This window comes from Lynx canadensis, chromosome D1, assembly GCF_007474595.2.
Source record: "Lynx canadensis isolate LIC74 chromosome D1, mLynCan4.pri.v2, whole genome shotgun sequence".
Classification (NCBI taxonomy): domain Eukaryota; kingdom Metazoa; phylum Chordata; class Mammalia; order Carnivora; family Felidae; genus Lynx; species Lynx canadensis.
Window position 1 is genome coordinate 108,115,970 of NC_044312.2, and position 25,914 is coordinate 108,141,883.

The 25,914-nt window shown below is 61.2% G+C and overlaps 1 protein-coding gene across 19 annotated transcripts in view; it reads right to left on the reverse strand.

Moving 5' to 3' along the window:
- NRXN2 (neurexin 2) overlaps positions 1-25,914 on the reverse strand; it is a 98,549-nt gene that overhangs the window by 11,965 nt on the left and 60,670 nt on the right. For 13 of the 19 annotated variants that reach the window (XM_032594914.1, XM_032594920.1, XM_032594913.1 and 10 more), the window contains 5 exons: positions 15,509-15,690; positions 10,610-10,781; positions 6,168-6,257; positions 2,504-2,829; positions 168-246 (listed from right to left, as the gene is read on the reverse strand). In XM_032594914.1, the coding sequence (XP_032450805.1) occupies positions 168-246; positions 2,504-2,829; positions 6,168-6,257; positions 10,610-10,781; positions 15,509-15,690 (849 nt within the window). Of the gene's footprint in view, positions 1-167; positions 247-2,503; positions 2,830-6,167; positions 6,258-10,609; positions 10,782-15,508; positions 15,691-23,000; positions 23,248-25,914 lie in introns of those variants that run through there. The other 6 variants (XM_032594922.1, XM_030332729.1, XM_032594919.1 and 3 more) reach the window with 2 other exon arrangements.

A 25,914-nucleotide genomic window follows, 5' to 3' on the forward strand; every position in this document is an offset into this window, starting at 1 on the left:
AACTGGAGGGACCTGGAGGGGAATGGCAGGAAGGCAGAGGAAGCTATCAGGGCAAGTGAAGGCCTGGCAGCAGGCCCCGTGGGCTTGGGCCAGGTGGCAGGGACAGTCGCCCCCCTCCCAACAGCGTCACCCGGGCCCGGGGCAGGGGAGGGGGGAAAGGCACTCACCAGTACTGGGCTCACACTCCTCCAGGTCCTCGTCGTCACTCGGACACTCAGCAGAGGCCACCAAGAGGTCATCTGTGTTCTGGGGGCGAGAGGAAGGGTGGGGCGGGGGGGAGAAGAAGGTTCGCGGGTGGGTCAACAGGTTCCAAAGCCACCTCTTGAGTGGGACCACACAGGAGATGGGTCCTGGGCTAAGACACACACCCTGGCCCGTGGCTGGATGGCCGAGGGCCTCCCTTCCCCCGGATGTGCAGAGTGAGGCTGGACAGCACCCGCCCTGCAGCAGCTGCCCGGCTCCTGGGGGTCGGTGAGCCAGCACATGTTGTGTCTTTTATTTCTAGGAAGCCAGGGAGGCTGACGTTGGACCTGGGGGTGCAGGGCTGGAGCAAGGGGGCCCGGGGCAGGGGGGAGATAAGGCGTGGGGGCCACCGGAGGCCAGCACAGGCAGAGAGGGGGAGCAGGGCCTAGGGTGGGGGGTTGGGGGGGGTGGTTCTTGGCTCCACCCTCACTACCCCCCCCACCCCCATCTCTCTCCTAGCCCCTTCCCAGAGCCCGGAAACAGGCTGCACACAATAATTAGGGCTGTGGTTGCCATGACAACTGGAGACGACTTTGTCAGCATTTTCTCTCCTCCTGATTGCAGAGAAAGAGAATCCCCAAGATGAGCGAAATGTAAGGGGCGGGGAGGGGAGTGCGCTCAGGGTGCGCTGGGGAGGAGACCCAAGCGGGGAAACCCAGAGTCCAGGCGGGAAGGGAGCCCAGGAGACTGCGGGATGTGGGGAGAAGGCTGCTGAAGGCCAAGGGTGGGAGGAGTCTGGGGTGGGGAGGGGTGCCTCTTCTCCACCCTGCCCCTCCCCCCACCCCCCCATCTTCAGATCACTGATTTTCCTTCTGCACCCTGGCCCCTCAGCACCAGTCCGTCCTGCGGGGGCTTCTCCAGCACAGCTGTGGCCCCTGGGGCCCCCCCACCTCTCTTCCACCTGGATGGCCTGCCCATCTCCCTCCCACTGAGACTGGTGGGCCTGTCTTGCCCATGGGCGCCGGGCACAGTCACTGCCCAATCTTGGGTAGGGCCAGGCCTTTCTCCCGGGGCTCCCCGCTCCCTGGGGCAAGGTCTGGCATTCGGGTCCCCCAGCTTCTCTTGGCAGCAAAGGCGGAGGGGAAGGGGGTGCAGACTTCTCACTCGTGCCCGGATGAGGCCGTCAGCCAGTGCCAGGCTCCCCTACACACGGACTGGGAGGGAGGAGGGGATTTAGTGCTCATCGAGTCCGGCCCTCATTTACAGACGCTGAAGGCAGGCTGGCGGTGGACTCGGGGCCCGGCCCCCTGGCCGCCCCCCGACCTCTCCCTCGCCCCGGGGAGGACAGCGCTCTCTCCAGGCACAGAGGCCCGACAGCCACGGGCAATGAGGGACAGAGATGGCTCGGGCCGCGGGGACAGGGTGATTAAATAAGGTCTACCATGCCAGGTGTGATCCCTCCCTGGGCCGACAGTCATCGATGGCAAGAGCTAGAAAACTCAGCCAGGCCCCCCAGTTGCCTCTGTGAGTCACGCATGCTCCGTTGGCTTTTGGCACCAGCAAAGCCGGGCCTGTCCTGCCCCAGCACAGCCTCACCCCCAGGTACCACCCCCTCCAGGTATAAGAGAAGATAAACTCAAGTCACTTGGGCTTGACCTGATCTAGAGAGAGCACCTGAGCAGGCGAGGCAGGCAGTGTGGGGGGTAAAGCATCAGGCAACTGTCTGTACCCACACCCCCTCACACCCACAGCCATAGAGGGCACTGAGGCCTGCTACGCGGTGGCACCTGCTCAAGGTCGCAGGCGGAGGACGGGCTTGTGGTCCCACTGCGAGGACACCAGCGATCAGGGAGATGCCGCTCCGGGCCTCCACCAGCCTCCAGAGGCGGGGCCGCCACCAGCTGGGCTTCTAGCCCCTCCAGGGCCATCACCTACGTGCCCTATGGCCTTTGTTATGGGGCAGGCAGATGGGCTCATTCCACCCTCACCCCAGTCCAGACTTCCTCCCTCTTGGGTAGGGCCGTCTTCCCTGGTCTAGCTGGAGTACCAAACTCCCCCTTAGCCCTGGGAGTGGTCCCTAGAAACAGTGCCCACCCTCCCATATACAGCATCCCTGGTCACCAGGGCAAAGGCCGCTTCGCGGAAGGAGACCTTTCCCACCTCACCCGACCCATCACTGTGACAAGGATGAGGTGGCAGCCTCCGGGATCCCGCCAGACCCCCCAGGCCCTCTCTGGGGCGCCCCGGTGGCTACGTGGGCATCGGCCCTCTCCCCCAGCCAAAGTCTCACTCCTTGTCCGTCAGCCCAAAAGGCCCTCACCTGGGTGGTGCTGTCCCTCAGTGTGGGGGAGCGGCCCCGGCGCGTGGTAGTGGTGGCCATGGTGGTGGTGGTCTCCATGATGGTGGTGGCCATGTCGGCCAGCAGGGTGGTGGCCGTGGTCTCCGCGCTGAGCAGCACGGACGGCCCCTCCCCCACCAGGCGCAGGTGGCCCTCGGTCCGCACATTGGGGTCGCTCTCGGCGGCCAGCGCCAGCACCTTGAGCCCATTGTAGTAGAGGCCGGACACCTGGCCCTGGAAGGGACGGCCCTGGTCCCGGCCCCCGATCTTGATGGCAGCCTGGCTGTTGAAGATGGTCAGCTGGCGGCCTGGCGGGCGGGGGGATTGGTAGGGGTGACAGGGTGACAGAGGAGGGACGGGCAGTGGGGAGAGATCAGAACAGGATGGGAGAACAGAGGGAAGCCAAGGGAAGGAAAGAGGAGTGGAGAGGGAAATCAGCAAGGGGGTGGGGGTGGGGGGGTAGGAGAAATGAGGAAGGGGCAGACACCAAAGGGAAAGTCCTCGTCAGCCACAGCCCCTAGCCCAGCCAGGTGGGGACCCCAGAGGGGGAGGGTCCCCAAGGCACACATGGGCTGGGAAAGGGAGCCCAGCTCCCCCCTGTCCCCACCATGCTCATGCCTCTGATATTCCCATCCCCCTCTCCTCTCCTGCTCCAGGGGCATCGCCCCCCCTTCTTTCCCTTCCCTCAATTTGATCCCCATCTTCTCCCTCTGCTCCCCCAAACGTCCCACACCCAGTGTCCAGCCCCGAGCCATGGAGCCCTCGGAAGCAGCAGACAGAGCAGACAAAGAGGCAGAGACAGAGAAGGAGACTGCCAGGCTGAGTGGTCAGCGCGTGTCAAAGCAGAGTGGGAGGCGACACCGAGGTGCCAGAGGTCAGGACGGTGCGTGGGAGGAGGGCCGGCGTGCGTGAGGGTGACCTCACTCTGCCCTGCCAGCCACCACCAAGCCCTCTGACCTCTGGCCAGGCTCCCCTCTCTCCTCCCCCCTCCAAGGCCCAGCCACTGCCCGGGGACCAGGCCCTGGAGAGCAGAGGCCTTCCTCCCCGCCAGGATGTGCAGGCACAGAGGTGGAAAACGTTAAAGGGACCTTGCTTCGCTCGCTGACAGCCCAAAAAACCGCTCCAGCTCCAATCTCGCTCCTCGCTCAGCAGTTAGACCTCAGAATTCCCACCTGGGTGGGGTTTGGCGGTTCTTTTTGGTTTTAGTGGATCTGGGGGTCGGTTTAACCCTCTGAGTTTGTTGCTTTGGTTTGGTTTTTAGAAAAGACATTTATTATGTTTAAGTTTAGATTTAACTTTGGTTTTGGTGTTGCTTATTTGGGGGAAGCGGGGGGCAGAGGAACCACTACATTGCCCCCTGCCCCCGGGACCTTCAGCTGCTGGCGCCGGGGGGGTTTAAGACCTGGCTTAGCCCTTGTTAGCCTCTGGTTAGTGCCTCGTTAAAGATCTGGTTTAGAGTTAGGTGCCTGAAAGCCCTGCCCCCGAAACCTGGGCTGAGGACAGTCCGACTTGTGAAACACCCCTCTTTGGAAACACGGGTTCCCCGGGCCGCGCAGCCATCTGTCTGGCCTCTAGCCAGTGACCGGGCGCGGGATGCGTCTGCCTGGCCCTCTGCTCAGCCTCTCCTCCTCCTCTGGCGCCCTCTGGCCGCCTGGCACCTTACTCAGCCCTGGACAGAGTCACCATCTTACAAATGGTGGGGGGGAAGCCGGAGGCAACCAAAGCTGAGAACTAGTCAGTAGCAGCTAGAATACCAGACCCAGGGAAGCCCTTTAAGGACTATCTCCTCCCAAGATTATTCCCCACCATAAGAATTAGGAGGAAAACGGAGAGGAAATGCGTATAGTGGTCAAACCAGTTTGGGAAGCGACCACTTCACCACGACAGAGCAGGTTTCTTTCTCTCTCACACGACTTCCCAGAACCTTTGTGAAAAGGGAGCCAGCACTTCCCAGGCTCGTTTTGCCACAAATCTCTTTCTTGGGAAGCATCTCACGGGACTTGGGCTTCACCGGACATGGTTTGGAACTGGAAATTGATTCATTCGAGAAACATCTATCGCACACCCACCACGTGCCAGATGCTAACAGTAAAAGCATCCCTCCAACAATGCCCAGATCTTGTTCTCAAATACCTTCCCGCTTCCTTACTTCATCTCATTCTCCCCAGCACCCCTCGGGAGGTAGGCTGAGCGGGCTCGCTCTCCCTGTCCTTCTGGAAGTCTTGAGGCAACAGGTGCGCCCCCCCTTCCACACTCTGGGAAATACCAGAGCGTTTTGCCCCATCTTTCACTTTCCAGGAGAGGAAAACTGAGGTCTCCAGAGAAGGGGTGACCACGCAGCTAGGAAAGGACGGCTGGGGTTCACCCTCACCTGATCTGCAAGCCCCGCTCCCTACCCCCCCCCCCCACCCACCAGGGCCCATCCAGCTCCGCCTCCTGGGGGGTCACAAGTTGTCCCAGCCTCAGCCCAGGCTGCTCCCCTGGCCTCTCTGATTCTGGGAGAGGGAAGTGGGTGATTGAGAGGAAGCTACATAGGTTAGCGAACTCGGCCCCTGTGGCCCCGCCCGCCGTGAACTCCTCAAAGGGTTAAAGTTCGCCCCGCTGGAGACAGCAACCCAGTGCGGCTGGGGGCTGTAGGTTTTAGCGATGTCTGTTACAGTCCCTTTAACTTTTTGTCCTGTTACGGATTTATCACATCTGGTTATCAGCATGTTTAGTCCCCACTGGCTGTGTGGGGGGCTGGAGGTGACATCTGGGGGTTTTAGCTGGGGCAGGCCCCAGTGGACATTTAAAAGCACAGTTATCAGCTGGTTAGGTGGGGGTTTAACACTTCTACTGCCCCCCTAGAGTTTAGCCTTAGAGGTACAGAGCTCGCCCCCTCTCCGAAGGGAATGGGATGCCTTTGCCCTTGGCCCCAACTTCCCTTGGCGACAAGTGGCCTTCTCCCTCACACCCAGCAGTGCCTCGCTACATGTGGCCTCTCAGCTAGCCTGTTCTGTCTTCCTCATCAGCTCGGCACACACAGAAACCCTTGTGGGACACCTGCCCCCGCCCCTACCTCCTAGTAGGCCCCCTGCCCTCGCCTCTGCTCCTCCTAAGAGGCCTTCTGGACCAACGTGGGCCCATTCCAGAGACAGTGCCCGGAGCCATTCTCTTGGGGGGTCTTTCCAGTAGGATGGCAGGCCCTCACTCTTTCTTTTCCTCCTTCGAGGACCCTGGCGAAGCCTTCCTACCCTCCCTTTGGATCCTAGGATCAGCACTTCCTGCTTCCCAGAGCCTTCCTGCTCCTAAGTGCAGTGCAGGCTGCCCTGGCTGCTGGCCCTTTGGGAAACCTCCCTCCCCATCTGATCTGCGTTCCAGCCTGCTCTACCGGGATGGTCCAGGAATCCCATGGATTATCCCAGCCCATGCCAGGTTTGGAAGAAGCCCTCTTCTGAGAAAAACCCCACCCTTGTCCAAAACCACCCCTCCAAAGACACAGACTACTGACTCCAGAGGGGAAGGGGGCATCCCGGTGGGAAAATCAGTCCCTCGCTAAGGGGCGGGCGATGGGGAAGGCACGGTGGGGAAAGAGAGAGCTCTGCACCTTTAAGATAGTGTTTTTAAAGTTAATTAATTAATTAATTAATTAATTCTGGTTAATTACCTTTGTCGAGCAGCCACTCATCTACTACTCGACCAAGCCGGTAGGGGATTCTCTGTCTAGCAATCGCCAGGCGCTCGTTATCAAAGTTTCCTTGGAAAAGTTTAGAAAGACAGTAGGTTTCTCAGGCGGCGAAGTCCAAAGGAGTTAGAAAAGTAATTACGCGTTTCTCAGGAGACTCAGAGTAAGCAGCGACATCCAACGGAAAGGGGGGAAGGTCCACCCAAGGCGGGAGAAGAGACGCTGGGTCCCCCGTCCTCCCGTGTCCCCTCCCTAGGCTCCCATCCGGAGCCGGCCCCACCCTGGGGGCAACGAGTGACCCAAAGAAAAAGACAGGGACATGGAAGAAAAGGAAAGGGGACCGAAAGAAAAGGCAGCTGGAAGGTCAAAGGTCAGAGGTTAAACAGGTTTATCTGTGCTCAGGCTGTGGTACCCACCTTCCTTCCCCATCCCGAAGTGGGGTGGGGGGGCAGGGAGGGGCATTTAGCGGGTTTAAGTTAGGGGGTGGGGGGCCTCAGTGGCCCAGCTGGTTACTGAGTTTAGAGGGTGGTTTAGAAGGGGGAGGGATGGGTTAAGTGGGGTTTATGCGGCATTTAGGGGGCGGCCCGGCACTCGCGCTTAACAGTGAGATTTGAACCACTTCTCCAGGCATCTCGGCTCCCTTTACCTTCTGTGCTCAGCTCCTCGCTCCACCTTCTTTTGCCAGCTCCACCCCACCCCCCTACCCCACCAGCTTCCGCCTTAATCTCCGCCTCCTACAGGCTCTGCAGCCTTGTCAGCCTGCCCACGATCCTGTCTACCTGCCACCACCCACCACAGGTGACACGCCACCCAGCGGCCCCACCCGCCCCCCTGCCCTTCTCCACAGCCATCTCGCAGCCCCTGGCAGCCCTCTCCGCCTGCCCTGGGTCCCTCCCTACAGGTGCACCCAGCCCTGCCATCTCGGGCTCTCTTTCCCCATCTCAGTCGCATTCCGAGACCCTCAGACTCGTCTCTGCTCAGGTCCCCTTTCATTTCTGCCCTGGGGACCCAGCCCAGCTCCTGACCCCTCTCACTCACTAGCCTTTCTCCTTCTAGCTCCTTTCCCCAATTCCCAACCCCACCCCTCCTCAACCCTGCTGTGCCCACCTGTCCCTCTTTCCACTCACCATTGTCTAGTTCTTGGAGATGGGGAGGGAAGGGGTGTATATGTGTGGGGGTGGGGGGGGGAGGAGAGGGAAAGGGAGAGGGAGGGAGAGTGAGCCTGTGGAAAGGGGTCTGTCAGCATGCCTAGGAGTTGTGTGTTCCTCCCTGCATCCACAGGCTGTGGATTATTCCAGTCTGCAGCAGTGGAAGTAGAAATGATTTCTTTTGGGAATCTGGCCACTCTTCCCACTGAAACCACACACAGGGTTCAATAACGTGTTATGGGGGTGCTTTCCTGATCATCTCACACTGCACAGCTACACTCGCTGCCCGGTGAGACCGGGGCCGGGCCTGCGGTGGACCTCTCTCGTGAACAAGCACACCAAGTGTTCATGTGTGCGTGGCAGGTGCCTCCCTGGGTGCTTCTGGGGCAAATGAGACCTTGCCTTCCCTACAGATTTAGGTCGCTGGTGTTTTAAGTAAACAATGGATTGTTCACTCGTTTAGTCACTCAACAAACACATCTTGAGCATCTGCTCTGTTCCTGGGGCTGGGTATCAGAGATGCAAAGATGAAGGCCTGGCCCTTGCCCACAGAGGACCCCAGCCAAGCACGGGAGACTGGCAAGTGACCGGCAGTGTTCTTTGCTCCGTTAGAGATGGCACAGGGCATCCCACCCTGAAGACAGGAGTGAGAGGGACCGAAGAAGACGCTGGAGGAGAGGTGAAGCGGCCAGAAGGGAGTCGGGCAGGGAAAGAAGGGAGTCGGGCAGGGAAAGCAGGGGCAGACCACGCATGCAGGGGCAGAGAGGCAGGAGGGCAGGAAGCATTTAGGGACGTACCTGCACTGGGATACTTGTGTGTGTGTCTGTGTGTGTGTCTGTCCGTGTATTTGTCCCTGTGTGTCCTGAGAGGAAGGGAAGAATGTACATCCTTCTCACTGAAGCACATAACAATTCTAACCAAAGTTCGGTTTGTTGAGCGCCTCCTCTATATCGTGCCATTCTGGCGCCTTCCTTGCGTCATCGGACAGAATTCTCTCAGTATTGCTATGAAGCGTGTATGATCCCTACCTCTCGGAGGTGGAAACAGATTCAGAGAGGCTGGACGACCCACCCAAGGCCACACAGCTTGTCATCAGGAGATCCAGGATTAAAAGTCTGGCCCTGCTGACTCAGAGTCCAAGAGCTGAGTCTCTGGGCTTCCGGAAAGTCTGGAAGGCCCAGGCTCTGGGCCCATGCACTCCACTAACCCAGCCTGCTTCGCATCGCTGGGGATGATACCCTTGGCTTTTGCAGACCGTCTGCCCTCATGCTGCAGCCAGGGGACGGGCTGTCTTCCCCACCCCCAGCCAGGGGTCCCTGAGCAGAGGAAGGGTAGACACGAGTCCTCCAACCTGGCCTCTGGCCTGCTAGGCTCCAAGGGAAGAGTTCTGGACCCAAGTCATGGCTCGATGTGGTGAAACCTTCATGTTCTCCCAGCCCGGCTCTGTTCAGCTGAGCTGAGGCCGATGTCCTCGCTGCTACAAAGGTTGCCCTCCTGTGTGTGTGTGTGTGTGTGTGTGTGTGTGTGTGTGTGTGTGTGAGAGAGAGAGAGAGAGAGAGAGACAGAGACAGAGAGAGAGACAGAGAGAGAGACAGAGAGAGAGAGAGGAGACTGATGATCACAGGGCAGTCATACCTACACGGCCTGGCCTGTGCACGTGCCAGCCGTCACATGGGAGTGTCTGTGCACCTGCATGGTCCCACAGGCGCCCAGAACCTTGGGGTAGGCTGGCACCCCTCTGCAGGACTTTCCTTTCCCTTATGTCTGTCTGACCATCCGAGTATTTGCAGTCATCCGTGTGTCCGTGGTTGGTCTGTGTGTCCATCACCCTCTGTATTTCTCGGGCCACGTGGTTCTCTTTTTTTTTTTCCAGAATGTTGGGGACAAGCCTGTGTGACTGGGAGCTGGGAATCTCCACCGGCGTCTTTCCGACGGCGTAAGCGGGCCCGTGAGGGTGTGCGTACCTGCACTTTTCCCTGTCCTTCTGCCCACGCCCTCCTCAGTCGGGGTGGGGCAGCCCCCGCCTCGGCTGTCACTTCTGCCTCGGAGAGGGACCGAGGCTGCACATGCTCTCGCTTCTCCTCGGTCGCCCCCGTGTGTGTGACTATGCAGGGTCACTCAGCCATATTATACCTCCGCATGTCTACGTTTCTGCAGTGTTCCCCTGCAGTGGTTCTGTTTCCCCCACCCTCTCAATCTCCCGCACTGGGCTCTCTTCCTCTCCCTCCCGAGGCTCTGTCCACCTCTTCTCCCACTGGTTGGGTCTGTGCCACCACGTCTCCATATATCTCTCTGCCTCACTTGGGGAGCTGCCTCCGTCTTTGCTCTTGTCTCGGTGACTATTTCCATATCTCTCCATCACCCCTCCCCTGGCTGCCCCCTCACTCTGAGGCTCTTTCTCTGCCTCCTCGTTCCTCCCATGTCCTCATCCCCTTCTCTCCCCGTGCTCCTCAGACCTTGGTTTGTCCCGGGCCACCACAGCTGTCACACTGTTGAAACTGGGTCTGGTTGCTGTGCTCACCCCTCCTAGACTGCGAGCTCCCTGCAAGCAGAGGCCGTGTCCTGCTCCCCGGTGTCTCTGGCACAGGACCTGATGCCTAGTAGGTTGCCAGTGAAGGTTCGTGGAATGTGCTGACACTCTTGTCATTTGGCCTTCTCTCCCTTTCATCATGTCCCCTATTCCCTGAGACACGGGTTCCTTTTCTCTGCATCTCTGTGGTCACTTCTCTTCCTTTATCTAGGTCTCCTGATATGGATCTATGATCTGCTGTCTGTAGAGACCTTGGTTCGTTCCTTGGCTCTGTCCTTGGGAACAAGCCTGCCTCCTCGCCAAGATATATTCTGGGTTACTTATGGATCTTCTCTTTTTGGTTTCTGCATCTGCCTCCCCATTTCTGCCTGTCCCTCAATTCTAAACCTATTCTTTCCTCCATCGAGTCAGACTCTCCCTACTTCTCCCCTTCTTCCTCTTCTTTTCTCCCCCAGCTCCACCTGGGCCCTGGCCTCGCAGCCTTCCCAGCTCAGTTCTGCCCTTGCCCTCCTAGCCCACCAACTCCCACCACCGAGGACTAGCTCGCCCTTGCAAATCCCAACCTTTCTCTTTAGCCACGCCCCCGCCCGCGTCCCAACTAGCCACGCGCAGTTCCCTCGGCCCCGCCCCCAGCCGGAAACATCTCCGCTTAGCCCCGCCCCGGTGCAGGCAGCGATCCTATCAGAGGCCGCCCTGCCCGCCCCGCCCCACCCACAGCGCCTCCTCCGCCCGCCGGCGCCGCCTACCTGCCGGGTACCGCTCATTGACCGGCCAGCTGTCCACCTGCAGGGTGGCGTTGCCGCCACTTCGAGTGAAGCGCACCACGTGGTATTTGCCGTCGCTCACGATGGCGTTGGGCTCGTCGATGGTAATGTCGTCCGTGCCCACGTTAAAGATCACCCCCACGGTGCCCTGGTCCTGGGGACAAGGAGGTAGAGGTGAGGAACCGGGAAGGAGTAACGGTTCACTCTTTCTAGAACACCTGTGACCACCACCGGCCCAGCTCCGTGGCACTTCACAGATTTGCAATGCACATCTCTCAGTCATGCCTTTGCTGGACAGTGTCACCTGCCCGAGGAGGCCGATGAGCTTGCCGGCCCCCCACATGCAGCCAAGAGAGTGGGCCTGAGATCCAGAGAGGTGGGGGCCGCCATGGGGTACAGAGCCTGGACCGAGAGCACTTCCCCAAGCCATACCGGCTTCTTGCCTTTTGGTTCATACAGAATATTCACAAATGTTTACAGGGCACCCGTTCTGTGTGAGGGCCACTGAGCCCAGGCCCCAGACAAGGTGACCGGGACTAAGTTGGGGACCAGTGGGAGCTCAGAGGGTGGAAACCTCCGTAGGGCACGACCAACAGAGAAGTCCACGGAAGCCAGCCCCGTGCCTGAGGAAAGTCTGGCCTCCCCACTCCCCGCCACCCCCAGCCTCAAGCCTCCCCTCCCCTGCATGCTCAGCACTGAGCGGGGCCCCTGGGACCCCTGCACTGGGGCATCAACATGCCTCTCCTGGTAGCTCATCGTCCCCCATGCTTGTCAGGCCTGAGTGTGAAGTCACAGGAGCGGAGGTGCGGGTCTGGACTGTGTGTATTGGGGGGTGATGGGTATGGGAAAAGATCAGGGCGACAAGCCACAGCAGACTCACTAAGGAAAGGTGAGCAGGTAGGGGTAGAGGACGGGGCTGGCGGCTGAGGAAGGACAGGCGAGGAAAGACAGGGACTGCAGCCTGGAGAAGGGGAGGAAAGGGTCTCAGCAACCCCCAGGACCTAGGACCCAAGCCCTGAGCAGGGCAGTGCCTGAGGAACCCTGCAGAGGCCACCCAGGATCCAGCCCCAGAAGAGTTCCATTGATGGCTCCAGAGTGGGAGGGAGCACTTCACTGAAACCTTAAAATGTGCCAGGCCTTCTATGGGTACTGTGCACGTGTGTCCTCTCCATCCCCACAGCGACCCTCTCAGGAAGCTTATGGTACCCCCAATTCACTGAGGAGGAGACTGAGCTCAGGGAGGTGAAGTAACGTCCCCAAATCCACATCGCAAGAAAGGAACCCCAGGTTTGAACCCCAGTTGGCCTGACTCCAAAGCCAGTGCTCTCTTCCTTGCCCACTAGTCTAAGGAGACACGGACTCAAACTGCGGAGGGGTAAAGAATGATCTCAGAGGCTACTGAGGCCAACCTACCTGAGAGACAAAGACATCTAAAGGAGCCAGGGGGAGGCCCAGGAGGCCCTAAACCTGAGCCTCTATTCCATTCCCCTGAACTTCCCAGCAGCACTCCTGAGCTCAGCCTCCTGAGTCCCCCACGCCCTCCTGCATAGGACAGATACCCACACAGGCTCACTTAGGCCCCCTGGATCACACACGGTCATGGGACCCATGACCCATCATCAGAGAGGACACACACTCCTGGGGTCTTCCTGAAAGACTAGCCCGGTCCAGCCTGGGCATTAGGACCCATTCAGCTGTCAACTCCTGCAGCCAACAGAGCCAAGCAGCTTGGTGGCCCTGGGGATGGGGAGGGGATTGGGGTTTTGCAGAGACCTGTGCAGGGCACAGGGGGTGCAGCCGTGGCTCACTTGGAGATCCACGCCCAATCCCTTCCCCACTTGTGGGTCCAGTTCTCCCCATCCTAGAACTTGGGAAAGCCACCTGTGCACACACACACACACACACACACACACACACGCAGCATCTCTCCTCAGATGCAGTAAAGCAGGGAAACTGAGGCTGGGCTTGCCTAACAAAGAGTACTCGCAAGCCCCCGCCCCCACTACCCACAGACTGACAACGTCGCGGGGAGACGGGACGGTCACGGGCGCCCCACGCACGTGGGGGAAACAGCCGGTGCCCCTCAGTACTATTGTTAGTAACGCCGCTGAGAGTTTCTCCCCGTGAGGCTCAGCCAGGCAGTGATGGCGGTCAAGGACCCCAGGCAGAGGGCCGGCCAGGGCGACTGGAAGGCAGGACACCTGGGTTCCCTAGGAGGCAGCCGAGTTCAGAGCCACGCGCTCCGGGGGAGAGGCAGCTCCCAGAGCTGCTCCCGACGTGAAGTCAGTTGTCACTTCTGTTAAAGTCATTAATTCCTAATTCCCCAATTACCTCATTAGGCGGCGGTGGGGAGAACGCAGCCGCTCCTACAGCAAATAATTATGGGAGTCAAAATTAATTTGGCAAAGTGGAGCGACGCTTTATTAGAAACGTCAAATTGCTTTTCTCTTATTTTGCTGCCGCCTCCCCACTCTCTGAGAGCTGCTAATGACGCGGTGGCGGGAGCTGGTGTGTCACCAGGGGAGGAGGGGCTGGGGGGCTGCCCCCGAGGGGCTTCGGCCCGTCTGGGCCCGGCTCCTCCCCCAGAGCTGGCCTCTCCCGTGGCTCCCACACTTCCTCCAGGGCCCCCACCCTCGCCAGGCTCCCCGACACGGCCTGGCGCCCCCCTCCGGCCCTCTGCAGCACCAGGCGCCGGGCCTCATTCCTCCATGACCCCGCCACAGGCCTCGCCTGCTGGGAGAGAAGAGGAGACCCCTTCTCCCTGCACCCCGATCCCCTACCCTGTGTCTTCAGCGCCGGGGAGCCCCGTCCCCTTGCCGCACAGGCACAAAGACACACAGAAGTGGTCAAAGAGGCAGACACGCAATACACGCAGATTGACTCGCCCCGTGGAATCGCAGATGGTCGGGGTGTGGACTGACACTGTGCGCTTCCTACGGGCCAGGCCGTGTCCCGAGGGCTTGATACGCGCCATCTCATTTAAACCTCACGGCCTCCCTTTGTCCTCTCAGCACCCAGCTACTACACGGATGAGGAAACTGAGGCTGAGAGCCATGGGGTGACCACACAAGGACAAAGCAAGGAAGTGGCACGGCTGAGACTCCAATCCGGGCCCTCCGCTCCGAAGCCACGCATGGCCTCTCGTGAGTGTGTGGAGAGAGAACAGGAGCCCGACTCACAGAGAGAAGGACACGGAGACACGGCCACACGTGCCACAGGGTCAGGAGACTGGAGCAACAGCAAATACCAGTCCTCTGGGAAAGGCAAAGCGATCAGAGGCCACCAGCCTGTGCCCCCACCCCAGTCCCCCAAGGTCCCACTGTCACTGCTGACGCCATCGATACGCACCCAGCCCCACGTCACACACAGTCAACGTGCTGTCCGCAGTCACAATCTCCAGAGACACTGTCACACGAGCACGAACCTTCCAGGCCTTCTTCCCAGGCTCCTCGCCACTCCACACCCCTCTCCTACACACTTCCCTGCCTGGCCTCCTCCGTCCAGCACCCAGAGGCTGCCGCTTCCACCCCAGCCCGTGGGACATCTCCCACCTCCTTCCTTGGCTCCCCGGCGGTGGGGGAGGGGTCTGCAACCATGGCACCCGGGAAGAGCTGTTGCGCAAGGAGGGGCCGGTAGCCATGGTCCCATCAGGGGGAGAGGCCAAGAGCCCAGACATGCTTCCTTGGTCCCCTTAAAGCCCAGATCCCCACCCCCCACACCCAGACCTTCCCAGCACACAGGGCCTGGCCACCCTACTCAACCCCCCCAGCTCGGGAGTCCCGGCCAGGGTCAGCATGTGGGAGGCGGGCGGCGAAAGGACGCAGTTGTAAGGGGACTTGGAGGTGGAAATGGAGACTGAGGTCAGAGGCCCAGGGGTTAAGTCTGTGGGGAGGGGACAGGGAAGAGGCTAAGGGCAGAAATGAAATAGGGCAAGGCCAGAGGCCATAGGGAAGGGTGTGGGGCTGGACCAGAAGGGGAAAGGGTCACAGAAGAAAAGGGGCTACCCGAAGACTAGAGTTAGGATGGAAACTGAGAGAGGAGCCGTGGGTGCGGCAGGTAGGACGGGGCAGGGGGGTAGTGTGGCAGGTGGACGGAGGAGGGAGTATGGCAGATGGGGCAGATAGGGAGGTAGGGCGGGTGGAGGGCATAATGGGTATGGCAGGTAGGGGGTGTATGGCAAGAATGGTGGGTATGGCAGGAGGAGCGGGTAGGGTATGATGTTAGTGGGGGGAGGGTGGGCAGATGGGGGGCGGGTTTGGTGGGAGGCCCAGAGGGAGGCACTGGGAAGAAGCAGATGTGGAGGAGGGGAGCCCGGCGAAACAGCCAGAGCCGAGTGGGACAGGAGGCCAGGATAAGGATGTGGGGTGCCGCCAAGAGGCCAGAGGCTGTAGGGGAGGCAGGGTCAAGGGGCTGCCGGGAGGGCAAAGGTCGTGGGAACAGAGGTTACAGGGGAGCACAGACAGCAGCAGGATCTCAGGCAACGTGCCTTGCGGCTGCTCTGGGGCGGGGCGGCCTGAAGAAGCGTGGCAAGAACAGGCACAGGACACAGTGGGCCGCCCCGGGTGGCCCAGCGGGGAGCAGGCAGCGGCCCCGGGGGAGTCACAACGTGGGCTGCAGGAGAATGGCCCAGAAGGCTCAAGGAGGCCCCTCTGCTCAGGAAGGTCAGAGGACCCAGAGCCAGGGAGTGGGGAGCCGGAGAGCGTCAGACCGGCCGGGGCGGCTCCGGGAGTGCAGAACAGGAAGGGGTTAGGTCTCAGGGGCAGAACCACGCAGAGGAACCTCCAGGAATCGGGGTGGGAGGGGGGATTTGAGGTGCTGATCCCATGGCGGTGAGGGGACTGAGCGGATTTGGGGGGGGGGGTCAGGGGCCAGGATCCTTACGATGTGCAGCTGCAGATAGTCTCCGAGGCCGGAGGCACTGTCCACCCGCACCAGCACAGCACTCCGCTGGTGCGTGCTGAAGCCCACGGCCAGGCGGTCCATCCTCGTGCTGGGCCGGTCATTGGGGGGCCACGTGTAGGTGATGAGCGCTCCCCCCTTCCCAAAGATGTATGTGGTCCCGGCTGCAGAGAGAAGGGAGAAGGAGAGATGACTTCAGGAGAGCGAAGCGAGCAGGTCCTCGGGGCTGCGACCAGAGCACGGGGACACCAGGCCCTGCCATCCCAGGGAACAGTCGGCGGGCGGGTGCCCGGCGGAGGGCCTGCGCACGCGCACAGACAGACGTAGCTGCCTCATCAAGGATTCTAGCTGTAATTACAGCAAAACAGAGAGGCGACAGAGAGAGTGGCACAGAGAGGGAGCCCAGAGAGAGGCTGCAAGGGGACTGAGAAGCGCACCGAGGGCAGGCAGGACCGACCTGGGGGGGGGGGGGCCTGGGCCCGACCGGCTCAACTTCTCCCAGGGGTGACAGATCGGAGGTGTGTGCTTCTGTGGGGCCAAGCTGAGCAAGCACTAAGGCAGAAGGAGCCCCAGGCGATGGCGAGTGGAGCAGGGGCTGTGTTCAGCTCTGACTCATCGCCTACAGGCTGGCACCCTTCCACTGCCTGCCCCCACCTCCTCCCAAGCCCCTGGAAATCCTGGTCCCAGTTTGTCCAGGACTCCTTGCTTTCACTCCCAATTAGGAGGGGGGCTGCCTGGGGCCCAAAGAGGGCGTGCCCGGAGCCTTACCCATCACAGAAGAGACAGACCTTGGGGGATGGGGAGGCGGGTACGACGGACTAGAGACTGACAGCCAGAGGAGGAAGGAGGCAGAGAGACAGATGGACAGAGAGGGACAGAGAGGGGTGTAGGTGAGAGAAAGTGGGAGAACAGAAGCCAGAGATGAAGGCTCCCTCTCCCTGCCCTCCCCCACCCCACCCTCTCTCCCCTCTCAGTCTCCTCCATCCGGCTGCCGGGGGCGGGTGTGAGGTCCCTAACGATCTCAGCCCCAAAATAAACCCCATTAGTTGCCATGTTCCCTCCTGCGGCTGACTGGGCTCCCTGGGGGGTGGAAGGGGTAGGTAGGGGCAGACCGTTGGCTGGGATGGGGGTGGGGGGCTGGACGCCCAGGTTCCTGGAAGGGAGCCTTGTCTGGGAAGCCTAGAGGACTTCTACTAGGGGGGCCTTCAGAGAAGGAAGGGAACTATCTTGCATTCTTTAGAACCTAAATAGAGCAGATGAGATTCATAAAATGCTTAATTAAATAATTAGCCACTAACGACTCCTCTCAAAGCACTTCTTGGGGGGGGGGGAGGGGAGAGGGGTTTAGGGGAAGACTTATCCAGAGAGAAAGGCGGTGGGGCCTGAGGGCACGTGCCTGAAGTAGGCTGGGAGGAAAGTGGGGCCTTGTGGGTAGGAGAAGTTGGGGTGTGGGTGGGGTCAGGGAGCTAGGAGCCAGGGAGGGCAGGCCCGAGGGAGACTTGAGGAAGGCCTGGGGCCTAGACACTTCTGAGGAACAAACTCTGTCAAGACGGCAGCCCAGCTGGTCACCCCCTTCAAGGCCAGACCCCTCAAGCACCTTGGGGTCTCTCACCTTAGGGTCTAGGCGCCCCAGTGCAGTTTGGGCAATCACAGAGGAGTGGGATCTACCCCAGGAAGCCCCTAGGCCCCTGAAGGAGAGGGACCCTGAGTGCCTTGGACGGAGGCACCGTCTACACCATCTGCAGGCCCAGGGAAGAGCTGAGGGGAGAAGGAGAGACTCCTGCCTGGGTCCCAGAGAGGCAGCAGGGGTTGGGGGAGAAGGAACTGTTCTCCAGAGCACTGGTCATCAGCGCCTTCCCTCTCCCCAGATCTGGCCTGAGAGGAGAGATGACCCCGGCCCCCAGGGCAGGGCAAGCAGGAAAGAACCACCTCGACGTCTAAAAACTGACATCTGGCCACAGCGAGTCACTGGGAGAGCACCCTCAGCAGACAGAGGCAGCTTGGCTCTGGCCCCTCCAGACCCACGAATCCTTTATACTTGGGGGGGGGGGGGTGCGGTACGGGGTGGGGGCTGGAGGCCCGGGTGTCAGGAGGGAGCCCCAGGATCAGGGTGGAGGGCTGGCTGGGGGCAGGGTACACAGTGAGCCACACCCCCACCCCAGGCGGGTCACCTGCCCGGAAGGGGCCAGGCCTGAAGGCCGGGTGCAGGGCAGGCCTCTCAGCCGGCAACAGTCTCTCCTTTCCCAACACTGCAGCACTCTGGAAAACCGGCTGTTTCCATGGCAACCATCATACCCAGGGTCCTCCCTTCCCCCTCCACTCACAAGCTGCTAGTCCAAATTTGGGGGGTGGGGAGGCCCAGGGGAACAGAGATTGCTGACCTTCTTCCACACGGCCCCCTGACCCGGCCTCCCGGACCAGAGGCCGCGCCTCTCCACCCTATGGGCTCCGGGGGGGGCCCCCAGGTAGATGTGGGGAGTGGGGCTCATTGGTTTTCTTGGTCCCTCACACCTGCCAAACCCCATTTGTGTGGAGCCCGTTCCCAAACCTCCCAGGTCTAAGGGAAGGGAGGCCCTCTCTCCTCACTTCCCCACCCCAGGACCCCAGACAGTACATCACCTTGGACAGAACCCGGCCTGAACCCAGACAGGGCCTGAGGAGCGGGCAGGCCCCGTGCCCCACGGGGCAGTGAGGCCTCCGGGATCGGGGGCGCGGCCGGCACCCCCAGCGCCGGGCCCCACGGCAGACACATCCCCAGTGACGCACCCGCAGACCCCACACCCACACCCACACCCAGGCGACGACACACCCAGCCGCACACAAAGACCCAGCGTGGAGAGGCAGACTCCGATAGGAGACACGAGGCGGCCAGCAAACATTGTAAAAAGTGCACAAAGGCAGGCCTGGGCGGGCAGCGAGGGCAGGACTGGACGGCCAGCGTCCCCGCGCCCAAGGCCAAAGGGCACCTGTCCACAGCCCTCCAGTCCCCAGCCCAGGCCACGCTCAGCCCGGCTTCCCCGGGGGCTTTATTACCCAGCTGTTCTGACGCTGCAGCTGGCTTATTACGCGTGGCGGGCCTGTTAAAGCCTAAGGGCGTTTATTACACTGTGGGGGAATCGGGTGGAGAGACACCGTCTTAGACCGATGAGGTTGAATGGCTTATTGGACTGGGGCAGCAGTAATTACCCTGGGGAGACATTTCTCCCCCCAGCAGGGCGCCTCCTTCCGTCCCGGTAGGGGAGGAAGGCAGGCAGGGGGATGGGGCTCTGCCGGGTCCCTTCTGGTTGCTCCCCAGCTGGACCCCGAGCCCTGGAGATAACTCTCGCCTCCCCCACCCCCGCCCCTCTGCAAGCTGTCCTGTATGCCCCCGGCCACCAGACTCCCCTGGAGGGGAAGGCATGGAGACAAGGAGCCCAGGACACCACACCACATCTAGAACCTCTGAAAGCTTCCAGAAAGGGCTCCGGAGAAGAGAGGGGCCTAAGCCAAGGCCCAGAATATTAACTCTAGGAGGCCCAGACCCACTGTCTTTGACCTCCCCATGTAGCTAGTGAGCGCCATAGTGCACAACAGGGCAGGGGGGGTGGTGGGCACACAACCCCAAAGCCCAAGACAAGAGAGCCTCTGGCCAGAAGCAAGATGCCACAGGCCCAGGTGCCCACCGCCAACAGCCCAGGGCTGGCACCTTCTGTCCACACCCCGCATAGTCTGGGCCTCCTGGACGCAGAAATTCACTGACCCAGTAAGACACTAAACGATCAAGAACCTTCCATATAGTTCCCACACACCTGCATTCTAGAAAGACACACACACACACACACACACACACAACCATTAATAATGGTTAGCTAACCCAGACCCAAACAATAAACTCATTCCATGTGAATAACCACCCATGCAGTGATGCCCCTGTGGTTCAAACTACATATGCAGCCCCTCCGTCTGCCAGTCTCCCAGCTGCATCAGAAGCCATGACAGAAACCTTCTGGTAGATCTCGAAATCATGAGAGGATAAAACGTCCTGCACAATCCAGAAAAGCCACGGTCCTAGGTGCCCATAGCCCATCCTGGCTCTTTGTAAATGGACCTTCATTACCCTGGCGGTGGGGGGGGGGGTGTCTCCACAGTCCCTGGGCTCAGCGCTCTGGCCCATTTCTGGGCCACACACCATCCAGTCACAGACCCCAAGTTCACCCACCCATGTGCAGAATCAAAATAAATGCCAGCCCCCTTTATAAGCTGGAGTGATAAATCCAGAGCTCTCCATCTCTGGCTTCAGGGAGTAGTAGAAACAAAGGTCGGGGGCTGAAAGGCTCTGAAACCAGAATCAGGGTCAAGGACCAGGAGAGTGTCACCCCCTCGGGGCATTTTTCGGATCCAGGTGTACTGGTCACCCCCCACACACACACACCCACCCACCCAAGCCCAGATGACATCAGGTGCAGGGGTGTCAATGGGCGTCTGGCAGGTGGATATGGATATTATGCAACAGGAGGGGTTGAGGGGTGGAGGTAAATGGAGGGAAGGGAGGAAAGGAGGAGGGAAGGGGGGAGAGGGGGGAAGGAAGGCAAGGAGAAATACGGGGAGAAGCCCAGAGAAAGGACACAGAGAAGCAGGTGCAGAAGGAGAGGCTCCCTCACACCGGGGGATGTGGGGGAGACGTTGGGGCAGAGAGGGAGGATGCCCCTTGGTCTAGAAAGCTCTCCCAAGTTGGCCTCTTCCTCCAGCTGAGCAGGGGGTCCCAAGAGAAACCTGTCCCTTCCCCTCCTCTCTTGACTAAGGTGAACAGAGGTGGGGCCAGCCAGAGGGCCTCCTCCCAACTCTTCTATCTGCCCTCTGCCCCTCTTCCTTCCTGTCACCTGCCTAACCCTCCATGGGTCCCTCCCTTCTGGTTCCCACCACCTTCCAGTTGTGTCCTGCGGCTGCTGCTCGGTTGCCCTGTGGCACTGGGCAGCCATTAGCCCTCTTGGGGCTATTTTTCTCCTCCACACAGCAAGGGGGTGGCCATCTCTGAGGCAATCCCAAAACCAACATTCCCTAGCAGCGCCCCCCCCCCCCCCCCACCTCCATGCTCTCTCCTCCATTTTCTCTCCCGGTCTCCCAGCTCCTTGCATCCTGACCCCAGCTCCTTCACTGAGCCCTCCTCTGCCACTCAGCTCCTAGGAAGGTCCCTCCTTCCAATCTGCTCGCCTCTCCTGGGCCTACTCCTCTCTCACCTCTGGCCCTCTGCTCCTCACTGCACGCACGCTGCCCCCCCCAACATCCCGGCCTCCCCTCTATATCTCACCACTTTGCACATCGCCTCAGTGCCCAGAAGGATCTCGTCCTATCTGGACCCCTTTGGGAGGAATCACTGGGCCTCTGGGGAGCCAGAGGGGACAATGAAGAGGAGGGACGAGGGCACAGAGGGCCCAAGAGCTTGTGGGGAGAAAAAAGGGGGTTAAGAGCCAGAGAAGGTGTGGGCTGGGGAAGTGGAGGAAGAGAGAGACCTGGGAGCAGAGCGCTGGATGGAGAGGACCCCAGTCTTAGGAAGACATGAGAGGAGGTACACTGGGGAAGAGAGAGGGAGGCAGTAGAGAGGAGGGTGGGAAGGGGCCACTCTTGGGAAGTGGACAAAGACGGAATAGAGCACGGAAAAAGAGGAAAAGATAGAGTAGAAAAGGGGGTGAGAAGATTGGGAGGGACACAGGGGCAAAGGTTGGGAAGCAAAGATGGACGGAGGAGGAGTAGCACGAGGGAGGCAGAGAAGAGCGCAGAAATGGTGGACCGGGAGGGGCGCGGAGGAGAGGCGAGGAAGACACAGGCATGGCAGGTGAGGGAGGAACAAGAGCGGAGTGAAAAAGAAAGAGAGGTGATGGATGGGCAGAGATGGAAAGTGATGGACGCACAGAAATGGGAGGTGACAAGGGTACAGAGTGAGAGCTGGTGGCAGCACAGTGATGAGAGATGATAGGAGTCCAGATAAAAGGTGATGGGAGCTTGGAGATGTCAGAACACCATGGGAGTCAAGGTGGGAGGTGATGGGGGGACAGGAACAGGAGGCGAAGGAGGCGCAGAGATGGGAGGGGGGAGGTGCAGAAGTCGGAGGGAGAGAGGTACACAGATGGAGGGGATACGGGTCCCCTATGGAAAGGGATGGCAGTATGCAGGGAGGGGACGTGATGTGTGGACTAAAATGGGAAGCGATAGGGTCTCCGGGATGGGAGGTGACAGGTCTGATCTGGACTGGGAAGGAGGGACCTGAGCTGGGAAGCGATGGGGTCCGGCACGGGAAAGAGGGGTGAAGTGTCAGGACGTGTCAGTGATGGAGAGAGTGCAGAGGCTGGAAGTTGTGGGGTGCAGTGACGAGAAGCGAGGGGTCACGGGGACCAGGGAGGATAGGTGGAAGGCGGCAGGTACGGAGTTAGGAAGGAACGGCACACAGAGAACCTGAGGGTTGAAGCTATGAAGTGATGGGGGGCCGAGGCGGGAGGTGATACAGGGCGGAAACGAGAAGTGATAGAGTTTGGAAATGGAAGTTGATGAGGTCTGAGAGGGAAGATGAAGCCGGTTTTGAGATGGAAGGGTTATGAGGGGCTGAGATAAGAGGTGACAGGAAGTGGAAGGTGACAGAGGACCGGCCCAGGTTGATGGGGTGACCGGGATGAGGGGAGGTGGGGAGACTGGGCTGGGAGATCATAGGGAGCCTGGGGCGGGGAGGGAGGGAGTGTGAGCTCCAAGCAGTAAGGTTGCAGAGGTGAGAGACGCTGGGGGTCAGAGGTGCAGGTAGGGCAGAGGTGCAGAGGGGTTGCAAAGGAGAGATGAGGCCAGGAGAGGGCTGGGGCAGGGGAGGGCGCTGACTGTTTGGGGGGTGATGGAAGGCCAGTCAGAGGGGAAACGGGGTGGGTGGGGGGGGGACAGAGGTGAAATAGAGGCGGACATGGGAGAGGTGGGAGAGGAAGAGACGGGACACGTCAGAGGCAGAGATGACAGATGGGGCGGAGGGGAGCACAGCTGGGGGGACAAAGATGAGAAACTAGGCCCAGAGATGCCGGACGAGCAGTGGCAAGGTAGGGAGGGGCAGAGGTGGAGGTGAGCCGGCTGGAGAAACGGTGAGGGGCAGAGGTGGAGGAGAGGGCAGGGTAGGGGGAGAGCTGGACCCAGGATGAAGGCACAGAGATGGGGAGGTGATGGGAGCGGAAACAGGAAGGGGTTGACAGACCGAGATGGGGAGAAGGAGGTGAAGGTGAGGCAAGAAATGAGCGATGACGGCCAAGCTGAGGCCGATGCAGGGGGTGATGGAGAGGCCAGGGTGGGGCCGAGGAGCTGGGAGCCGGAGATGGTAGGTGAGGGAACGCGGGCCCGCAAAGCGGAGGGGCCGGCCTCGGCGCGCACAAGCTGGGGTGCGGCCCGCGGGGCCGGGGCCGCGCGCACGGGAGGCCGGGGGAGGGGGGACGGGGGTGGGGGGGGCCGGCCACGGCAGAGCGCCACTTACCGTGCCCGCCGCGGGTGAGGAAGGGCATGCGGTTGATGGCGATGGGCACGGTGCCGTGCTTGCTGTGGAAGTGGTGGACGTGGTGGGTGGTGCTGAGGCTGGAGGAGACCCGGGCCCCCTCGGCCGCCCCCAGCAGTAGCGGCAGCAGCAGGAGCGGCAGCAGAGGTGGCGGCGGCGGCGTCGGGGGCCCGGCCAGGGCGGGGGGGCGGCGCGGGCACCCCCCCGGCCCGCTCCCCCCGGGGGGCATTTCGGCCCGGGGGCGGCCGCCTCACAGCCCCATGGCCGGGGGCGGGGACGCGGGGCTGCGCAGCCCCGCGAAGCCCCCCTCCGGCTCCGAGCCCCGGGAGGGGGGGTAGGGGTGAAGAGAAGGAAAACCAGAGCCCAAGCCTCGGTCCGGAGCCAACGAAATCAACTGGATCCCGCCGGGGAATCCGAGGTCCGCGGAGCGGCAACGCCAAGGTCCAGGACGCCTGGGTCCATCTCGAGGAGCTAAGGGTCTGCCCGCATCCCAGCGGGGTCGGAGCGGCGCAGAGGGCCGTCAGAAACCCGGGGGAGCGCCCGGGGGAGGGGGCATGGTGCCGGGTGGAGAGGTAGGGGAGGCGCGGGGGCCAAGCAGGGATGGGAGAGCGGGGGAAATCCTGCGGAAAAACCGAGCCGGGGGAGGGGGGAGGCTGGAGGGGAGAAGCGGGAGAACGACGGAGACTAGGGCCGGCCGCGCCGCTGCTGCCGCTGCCGCCCGACGGAGGCCGGGGGGGAAAGGAGGGAGCGGCCGGGGGGGGGGGCGGGAAAAGGGAGGAGGGAAGCAAATCCGGGTGAGGGGGGGAATGAAGGGAGAGGAGGGGAGAGGAGAGGAGGGGAGCGGGACTGAGCAGAGGAAAGGCGCGAGCCTGCGAGATTCCGGTGGAGAGATGGAGGCAGCGGAGTGTTGCTGCAGAGGCTGAGGGCTGGAAGGGAGAGGGAGGGAGGAGAGGAGAGGAGCGGAGAGGGGAGGGGAGAGGGAGCGCGGGAGGAGGAGGGGGCAGGGCAGAGGGACCCGAGCGGCTCCCGATCTGCGGGCGGCGCTGGGCAGCTCCGCCGCACGGCACCTGGCTAGCCCGCCTGGCGCTCGCCTCTCCTCTGCGCGCGCCCCGCCCCGCCCCTCCCCCGCGCCCGGGCGCGCGCGCTCCCCTCCCGCCCGCTCCAGAGAAGGGGCCCTGCTGAATAATTGAACAGGACTGAGGCTAGCAAGAGAGGCAGCTCTCTTCCTCCGCCTTCCCTTCCCCCGCACCTGGACGAACCCCAGTGGTGCCCTCTCTGGTCCAGCGCGCAGAGATGTGGCCACGGCCACCTCTGCACGCACCCCTCGGAACACACGTGCACGCTAGGATGTGGACGGGTATGGAGACACCCACGTGCCCATACAGGCACCAGTGAGCGCGCAGGCACACACACAGGCTCAGACACATACATGCATACATGTGCTCATAGACACTGGCGCACGGACTCACACTCGGCGCGGGGGAGGGGCAGGAGGTGTGCACATGCACAGAGGCACACATGCGCGCACACATACGTGTTCGGCCGCAAGCGATGAACAGCCAACATACACACAGACACCTCCTCCCAGCTCACCCTCCAAAAACAATGACCCAGAGCCTCACAGGTACTCAAGGGGAAGACACGTCACACACGTACAGTCTTCTCACTACCTTCCCAAAAGGGTGCTCCCCTACCCAGCACACCCTCGCTGGACGCCTCCGATCTTCCCCTCCCCCGGCCTCAACCTCTCCCTCCACGGAGTTTTCAGGACACCTGTCCACTGAGTGTCCCACTTAGGACAAAACCCTTCCTGGGTCACTTAGGTTCGGCCGAGGAAGCCACTTCTTCTAGGTGCCCCTCCACTGGGATCTGCCTCCCCCCACTCCCCACCGCAGAGTTTTGGGGACCTCTGGGAAGCACCTGTCATAGCCCAAGAGGTAAGTGCAGAGAGACTCCCATCCCTTCATCTGGATGTGACCTCTGCACCCACATCAATCTGGGTTCAGTGAGACGATGGTCTCCTCGAACCAGGGAAGGGGTGGGGGTGGGGGGCAGAGGGTCAAGAAAGAGGAAGAGGGAGGGAGGTGGAGATGGACCTGGAAGGAGCCAAAGAAACAGGGTAGTAGAGTGAGGAGGGGTGGTGAAGAAAGGGCAAAAGGAAAGGGGAGGTGATGTGAGAAAGGGGACAGGGAATGGGGGCACACAGGCAGGAGAGGGCTGGCTCCTGCTAATTGATTCTGAATTTCATCTTCCAGCACCGTGAGCCCGACGGGAACGCCTGAATGCAGTCAGCACCCAGGACAGCTCCCCTGTTGCCCAGGTCACCTCCCCAACCTTGTGGGAGGACGTGGCCCCATTTGGCCCCTGGCCCTTCAGAAGTGAAGCAAGGGGTCCCCAGAAGAGAAGGAAGGCTTCGAGGTGGAACATGGCTCTGTGAGGAAAGAGACACTGCAGCCTGCAAAGCGGGGCTGGGGCCCCCTGAAGCCTTGTCCGCCTGCCCTCTCCATCCCATCCTTGTGCCCCAGGCTCTGGAATAGAGACTGACACAGCTCTGAGCAGGCAGAAAATTTATGGTCCCAGAGGGAAGGAGGGAGGAGCCGGTGGCGGTGAGAGGAGAGGAAGGGAAACCGCCTAGAGGCCAATCAATATCAGTGAGTGGGAAGTGGAGAGAGTTGGAGGGGGTGACGTTGGGGAGCCGGGGGGGGGGGAGACGGAGGGTAAAAGAGGAGAGGGAGAGGTGTGCAAGACATCAACAGAGCCTGCGGAGATGAACAGAGCAAGTGGAGAGATGAGAAGAGGAGGGCAGGCATGGGGAAGAGCTGATATCCTGGGAGAGGGGGGTTCTGGAAGACAGAACCCTGAGCAGGCCTGATGGGAGCGCCTGGGTCCCAAACCC